The 8,620-nt window shown below is 35.7% G+C and overlaps 1 protein-coding gene across 1 annotated transcript in view; it reads right to left on the reverse strand.

Annotated features, from left to right (window-relative positions):
• LOC142436540 (thyrotropin-releasing hormone-degrading ectoenzyme-like) overlaps positions 1–7,562 on the reverse strand; it is a gene marked incomplete at both ends in the record, with an annotated part of 102,055 nt that extends 94,493 nt beyond the window's left edge. Inside the window, one exon of the mRNA XM_075540121.1 lies at positions 7,497–7,562. Coding sequence (XP_075396236.1) covers positions 7,497–7,562 — 66 coding nt within the window. The remainder of the gene's footprint in view (positions 1–7,496) is intronic.
• Positions 7,563–8,620: the final 1,058 nt, after the last annotated feature.

Genomic DNA, 8,620 nt, shown 5'->3' on the forward strand with positions numbered 1-8,620 from the left:
ACACACCAGCTGAAAGGTGGTCTCAGGCTTGGCTTCAGGTCTGAGTTAAAAGAATGTCTGAAGGCCATAGCTTGCAGGACCCACACTCTCTTTGTTCAGCCAAGGTGAAGTTGTGTCTTTCTCAAGACAGACTTAGAAGGTAGAGGAGAGCTAAAGCACGATTACCATTGACCGAAAAGAGGTCTTTCAACACATTCGATCTTACTGTAAGTTTTCAAACACGTGACCAGGAGCAGTATTTACAGATTTCTTTTAAGTCACCAACTTACAAAATGTCATCTTTCATATGATTTTAGATATTTGATATCCCAGGGGAGAAGGATATTTTCAATATAAATGTTAATGTTCAGTATCTGTAGTGCATATGCATTTGTACAAAGTTTTGAAAAGGAGAGTAAAGGCTGCAATTTTAAGTGTATAAAACACAAGGCTAAAATCTTCATAAAAGTATAAATAAAATGAATGTGTTGTTTCTATTAGGTGCCATCAAATCAGTGCCAACCAATAGCGACCCGATTCACATACAATGAAACACTGCCCTGTCCTGGACCGTGCTCACCATTTCGCCTTGGTTTGTACCCAATGTTGCAGCCACTGAGTCAGTGCATCTCCTTGAGGACCTTCCTCTTTCCACCGGCCCTCTACTTTACCAAACATGATGTCAGTTTGTTTGTAAAAAGTATGTAAGGATCTAGGATGAACGCTTGAAGTCCTCATCTCTAAGGAGTACTTTGGGCGTACTTCTTGCAAAACAGACTTCTTAGTCCTTTTGGGAGCCTGTGGAACTTTCAAAAATGTTCTCACCATAATTCAGATGCATCAATTCTTTTTTGGTCTTACTTAAGCAATGTCCAAATTAAAAAAAGGAGAGAAAAGGGTGCATCTTTAATAGTAAAGGCTTTTTGGTTGATTACAAATAATTGTATCCTTACACAGAAACGCATTGCTACTGTATGGATTCCAATACCTAGCGACCGTCGGTGGGCACTGACGCCCTGTCCCGGTCAGTCTCATGGCTGCACTCCCTACAGGGGCAGACGGCCTTTCTTTCTCCTGAGAAGAAACTACGAGGTTTGAACTTTGGACTCTTCAGTTAGCACCGAAATGCTTAAGGCATGGCTCCATCCATATAGCTGCAGAGGTCACAGGAAAGCTTGCAGTTCAGAAGCACATGGTAAGGATTCCGTGTGTAAGCCTTCCAATAAACAAATTCAGTGACAAAAAGTAATCCCTTTTTATTTAGAGATATAAATAGCCATGGCTATTTAAGTTTTAAAAGTATTTGTTACACATGAAACTATTTTCACATCAAGCAATCTTTCAATAAAAATCAAATGTTTTTCTCTTTTACATGTTCATTAATCTTGCCTTTGTAATTTAACTTGTTAATAAATGCTAATTTGGTAAAGTCCAAATGGCTAGAACCAGTTGTGATGAATCGGTTTTGTAAGACTATCATAAGTATCATCACAAACAATGATTACCAAGCGGTAACTCTTTTCCCTATCACATATATAAAACTGTGCCGTATTTTAAATGAAACAGAGAGACATTTGAGCAGAAACTGTCCATGGCCATTCATTTTAGATTAAGTGTGACTGAGTCACCATCTGGACGGAAACACAAACCATCTCCACAGAAAGGACCTTAACTTTGACACACTGTGTCTGTTCTTCTATTACTATCTGAGTTTTCATTTTCGTGAAAACCCACATGCAGGGAGCAGTCTTTCACAACTGTAAGCCTGCAGGTCTCAAACAAAAGTCCTGCATACACATGCTAACAGACAGCAGCATCTCCCTGGAACACAAGTTACTGAGCATGCTTTGCTGCTAATACTCCCTGTAGCATCGTGCCTGTCATTACTTCAGGCCATCAGAATTTTATGAGCACAAACCAATAATAATGATATTTCCTTTTTGCTTTTTATCCACACCTCATTGCCTTACATTGATTTGCATAAGCAATTTTCACCTTGATAATTGGACCCAAACACTGTGTTGTAGGTTACCTTATGGAAAAGAGCAGTTAAATACTAATCAAGAGAAATCTTTCTCTATTCAACCATATTTTAGATGATATTAAATTACTCTCTCTGGTTCAGCAGGAAGGTGACCCACTTTCTGACATAGATTTTAGGGCTTGGGTTTATATCAAGCTTAACAATGATCTTTCTTCACAATTTTAATTCCCTCATGTGGACTCATAACAACATGAAGAATGGTACAACCAGGCCCAAATCATTAAAACATTATTGTTTTGTTTGAAAGGAAAAAGCAATAGTATTACATACTAATTATTTTTGTAATAGCTACTGGGCCAATCAATGTTATCTAAGGATCCTATAATTATAGCTTTACTATTTTATTACTGGGCGAAAAACAAGAGAAAATGTAATTAGGGAGATTAAAACAAATATAAATGAAGTTAAAAGGACTTGTGTAATTTTAAAAGTCCAAAGAATCAGCATCTGAATTGGTTACTTTAAAAGTAATCCTGCGAGTTCTTCTAGAACTAGGATCTGAACTAAACGGACTCAAATTAGGAAGAAAGAATGGCACAAAGGCAGTAGATCCCAGTTCGTTTGTCCTGCTTTGTTGATCGTCCCCCATCCCACCCCCACGTTAACCTCATACACTGCTTCCTCTGCGTAACGATGAAGGCGTGTGCATGGAAACCGCACAGACTCTGGCAAATTAGAGATGTAACTATTACCAAAGGATGTTGTTTGATAATATCTGTAATGGATTTGAAGGTTTGAGTTGCAAGAGACATTGCAGAGGGACATGTCCAATCACCAAGAATTTATAGAGAGGCGAAAGAGGAGCACACTTACATTACATTTATAGTTCCAGTTACCCCGGGGAAAGAAAGGAAAACAGCACTGAGCACGGAAACTTGTCCACGCGCGGAAAGGGTAGTAATGAGGTTACGGCACGAGTTTGGGGTGTTGTGATCGGTAGAGAACGAATACAGACCTCCCAAAGTGATGCTTCGAGTTTCTCTTCACAGACTGGTCTAGGAAGCTGTTTGATATATGCATAACACAGTCAAAAATGAGGCCTCAAAGGTAGCATTATATGATGCATAACTTGTTCCCGACGTGCAAGGAGACTTTCTAGTTATTGCTAATTCTTTACTGCGTTTTCACTAACTCTATTTAAGTCTCCATTGGGAACACAGCCTGCAGTAATTTTTTTTAACAACAATTCTCACTGGACAGACACTTACAGTGAGGAAGACATACAGGTTGGGACGCCATACTGGCTCACTTTCCAGATGGGCTTTTTGTCCTGTGCATATTTGATTTTAAATTAAATGTAATTTAGAAAAACTGCTGCTTAATTTCTTCTCCATATATTTATCATATCCTAGTAGGAGGGGGGTGAAGGGAGTAGACTGAAGAGCCAACAGTTTCGATCACGTAAACCAGAAGTTTAAAATATTAAGTTAATTAAAAACAGAAAACTTTTATAATAGTCAATTCCCCTGTCTTTTTTCGTCAGCGCTTATTTTAGAAGTGTCATAATTAGATAGTTGGAAATTTCAGACATATCATACCAGTACTGATTCACCCTGACACCACCAAGCCAGTCCAGTCCCTCCCAGAGGGGCCTGGAGATTACAAACCCGGTGGAAACGGGAACATGTTTCTGCAGTAAGTAATACAATGATTAGGGAAGGAACAAAAATAATGGAGCTATCACTAAAGTAACAAAAGAAAATAAAAAAGCTCTGTATCGTAATACAAAAAGCTACATATATAGTACAAATAATAATAAAATCACTAAAGTAAAACAACAACAAAATGGATCGATTACGTTTGTTCAATTGTCTGTCGTCAGCTCACCTGTCCCCTTGCTACCTTCTATACCCTGTTGAGCACTGTGCAGGCTGGAGGCCTGGGTGCCACATTTCTCAGAATCCCTTGCTAATTGGCTCCAAGGCAAATGTCTGTCAGGTGAGAAGCAGGCACAAGCTATCGGGAAGGCACTAAGAAAGAAACACTTCCCTTAGTCAAGTGCAGAAGAAGGTACTGCTGGTGGCTTCCAGGTGTACGGCTGGCAACTAAGCAAATGAGTGTCATTTTATAGTGTTTCCTGAATGTTTTGATTTTATGAAGTCTTCCCCATTTTTACTCTTTTATCCCTCCCAACTGTTTTATAAAACCCATATTCTCTATGCTAAATCCCTTTGTGCTTGAAATATTAGAATGATATTGCTATGCTTTGCTACTGCATTATATACCAGCTATGGTTTCCTGAAGCAAACCTTCAAAGATGGGTACTTAAGAAGGTGTCCTGTCAGGTTAAAAAGGAATATCATTGAGATAGAATATCCAGTAAAATTCACCAAGCACTGTTTAGTTTTTCGAAAACATAATTTAAGACAGATAAAGTCTTAACTATGAAAATGTAAATTATCCATAGCAAATCATGAAATGATTTTAGGTAACTAAAATCAAACAAATATGTATGTCAAATATTGACAAAAAGAAATAAGTCACTATCAAAACTCTGCATAACAATAAATGCTGGTCTGATGGACTAAAATTAAGGTATTATATGCCCTAGAAGTCAAATGGAGTTAATATTCAGAATCTAAATCAAGCTTCAAGAAGAGCAGTGGCATATTTTTGCCCATCTATTCACATTTCTCCACATCAAATTATGAACACTAGTTTCACATGAAAGTCAAGTTGTCTAACTAGCAAATCAAATTAAATAAAATTTGGATTCAGAGATGATGAAACATGGAAAGGCTCTTAGAGATTATCTAGTTCAACTTTTGAATTGTAAACTTTGGAACCAGAGGATAAGGGAGATTTAGTGTTTTGCAGAAATCCCACCAATATTTTTTAAATAAATAAGACTATCATTTTTGCTCTGTATTCATTTCACTGTGTCATGCTTTCTGAAATATGTTTGCTATTATTTTGGGAAATGCAATCTTAAGAACAATATAGAGAGTGCACATTTGGAAAAATATAAGCAACCTACTTTAAATATATGTATGTTGTTTATAAGTGGTATATTAACTCAACAACAAAAGGATTCAATGTTTCTTCTCTCAAAATTTTACTGTCAAATATTACACGAAACTTCCAGAAAAGAAAAATTTAGGTATATAGAAAATTAACAGAAAATATCATTGTAATGTTTTTCATGTGTGGACCATGAAGATAAAGCTGCAAATACAAAAAATAAAACAACAGAGAATAAATAGAAGAGATAGACAGATAGACCGGCAGGCAGACAGATGGCAGAACAAGCTTGAGCATGCTCCAGTGAGACCAGAAGAGTAGGGAGGTGGAACGAAAATAAAAAAAGGAAAAAACATACAATTTTAAATTTTATATTGCCTATAACTGTTAACATAATCTAGTGTCTATTTGCAAATGAAAAAATTCTATTTGTCAACAGAAAATAGTCATAGTTATTATGAAAAGAATTCATCGTTTGTCCAGCCGAGGTAAACCCTGACAGCCAGGCTTAGCTGTCTCAACAACATGCAAACCAATACTCCCCTGAGCCCCTTTGGAAAGGAAGCATATTAATATCAACTCTGACCCGTCAGCATCATGACATGAAGTGTCTGTTCAGGAGGTCATCTTCAAAATGCATCCCATACATCTTCATGCTCAGGAGATGATAATTTATCACCCCGACATAGAGATCTACTGTACACTAATCCAAACTGCTGGTGATACACTAAATCAGTTTGAGTGATGAGTATAAATAAAGCTGAAAGTGAAGTACTGAAGGATACAGATCTATCTGACCAATGAGATGTCACAATGCAAATAAAATGCAATGTGGACAAACATAGAGCCCCTTACTTGAAAATTAAAGCCAAATCAAGTTTCAGAGGATAAGTAACACATTAAAACAAGTTTTATATCCAAGTTTAATGTAATGAGAATCAGATGAATAGTTTTTTCAGATATACTTGATCTGAAGTCTATTAAATATACTTCAATATAAAAGGATATATTTAAAATGTACACATTTTGCATACTAAGGAAAATATGACAAAATAAAGCAAAAAAGGTTGCAAAATAATAATCCTTTCCAAATAAAATAACTATGATTATTCAATCTGCTGAGCAAATCTATACAGACAGATGAGAAAAAGAACAAAAACTGTACTCAGAAAATGATTTCACATCAACTAGCTACCAAGAAATCAAATTCAATTTGTATTGCTCTTATACAAGTTTAGATTTTTTCAAGAACTGTCATGCTACAACATCAATGGGGAAAACAAAGAAATGGCGGTAGAGAAGGACATTCCTCTGATATTCTTGGAGGGCGCTCCTCGAGAGGAGGGAGAAATCCAACTATGTGATCAGAACAGACCCTTTCTCCCCAACAAAATAGGTTCCATGGATTCAGCTATTCTGAAGGTTTCCCTAATGGAAGGAGCTGAGTAAAGTAACTTCCAACCACTGCTGGAACAAATCTGTGAAAATATTTTCTAAGGGAAATTATTCTTCAGGAAATTTATAGTTTTGCTTTGTTGTGCTACGTATAACTAGCCTTGTCAAAACATAGTTAACTCTTGCTTTGTATTTTACCTTTAAAAATTGTGGGGGGTAAACATAGAATTATACTACTAAAATATGACCTGATCTCAGATGTAGTTTATTAAAATTTTAAAATGAAAGCTTACTAAGAACAGATAAGATTGATAGCTCTCTCTGTCTTAGCATAATTGTATTTCAGGTGAACATCAATTTACTTTAAAGGACACTTCTAAGTAGCAGAATGCATCATAAATAATTCATCAATCACAGCTGCTAGGAACATGATTTGCTCTAGCAGATTTCAATGGAGTAAAAGTTTTATTTTTCTGTATTTGTATTTACTTTAAAAGCCATTAAGAAGCCTCTTTTTCTAAGAAATTTACTCCTACTAAATCTCATACTTCCTACTGCAAATACATTTTGATAAAATTGTTTATTTTCCTTTAATTTGTACAGCACTGTATTTTCTAATTAAAAAGAAAAATTTAAATGATCATCAGATAAATAACAATCTCTATCTATATATATATATATATATATATATCAACAGCGGAGCAACAGAAACACAAAATACACGTAGCTGAAAATACTATTAAGATTTTTCTTCACAATATAATTTTCCTAAGGTTATTATCACTTCTTACCTTACATAAACTTATCAGTGGAGAAAAAAGAGAGAAGTAGGTATTCTAAATATTTTATATCAATTATTTGGGCTCTTACAATTTTAATTTAAAATGAAAATTAAACATATTCTCAATCACACAATACTTCAAGCTTATTCTGGTGCTATTGAGAACATGGTATTTATAAGTTTCATTTCTCATATTGAAAGATGATGCTAACCTTATACATCTTAAACTTTTCCATACCATTTAGTAATCTTATATCAGTAATTTCTTAAACTGTAAAACATCTGCATAGCATAAAATAAGAAAAATTTTAAGAGAAAACAAAGCAATTTACTTACTTGCAAACCCCTTTGAAACACTGAATGGCCCATAAAATTAGCCAGCATTCGAATTAAAGCAGCACCCTGTAGAAAACATATTTAAAAAATAAAAGAATTTGAACCTAGTGATATGATTCCAAAATTTTCTGACACCAATAAAACACAGTGTATTCTTGTAATTTATTTTAAAATATGCCTTAAACAAAAGCAAGAACACGTATACCACTTGGAAGAACTTTATTTGTTTTGTAGATCTGAAAGTTTTATGGATGCAATACTGATCGTTGCAGAATAGAAAATTCTTGGAAAGAATATCTCAGAACAATAATAAGCTATAATTTGGGTGAAATAAAAATCATACTGAGCCATCTACAAAGTAAATAAAAATTAGTTCCACTATAAGTTTATAAACTAATAAGGAAGATATGACATTAATAAGCATAATAAAGTATAAATGTAGAGTGACATAGCTACTGAATGCACCCCTGGCTCCATGCGGAATAGAATTGTTGTGGGACTGGAGACTTTGGAATACTGGCTAACAGTTCAAACTCTGCACCAGACTGCTGGCCTCAAACAGTGTGTCTGCCAATTACTGTCCAGGTATCCCTGGGACAACGATCTCAGTGCTCCTCTCATCTCACATTCCTTGTGTGCATATTTCATATGGCTGCTCCCAAGATTAAATTAATTAACAAATGCAAATTGTTTGAACAGAATCTTAAAAATACTAAGCACCATGTGTTAGGAACCCCGATAACTCCATGGTTAAGAGTTCAGCTAGTGATCAAAAGGTCAGTAGTTCAAACCTACTGGCTGCTCCATAGAGCACAGCCCTGCGCTCTGCTCACATCAGTATTGCCCATGGCTGTCAATTCAAACCAATTCAGAGCAACTCTGCAGGCTGGGGCAGAGCTGCCGCACAGGGTTTCCAATGTTAAGAATTTCACGGAAGTAGATTGATGCCTCTTTGCTGCATTAAGCAGCTGGTGAGTTCACACTGCTGATTTTTCAGTTAACATTCAAGCAGCCTAAGAAACCCAATGGGACAAGTCTGCGTTGTTCTCAGAGTCGCTATGAGTAAGAATCCACTGCATGACACGTATAAACAACGTATATGGGTGTTAGTTATTAATATTATA

The sequence above is a fragment of the Tenrec ecaudatus genome, unplaced genomic scaffold, assembly GCF_050624435.1.
Source record: "Tenrec ecaudatus isolate mTenEca1 unplaced genomic scaffold, mTenEca1.hap1 Scaffold_3863, whole genome shotgun sequence".
NCBI lineage: Eukaryota > Metazoa > Chordata > Mammalia > Afrosoricida > Tenrecidae > Tenrec > Tenrec ecaudatus.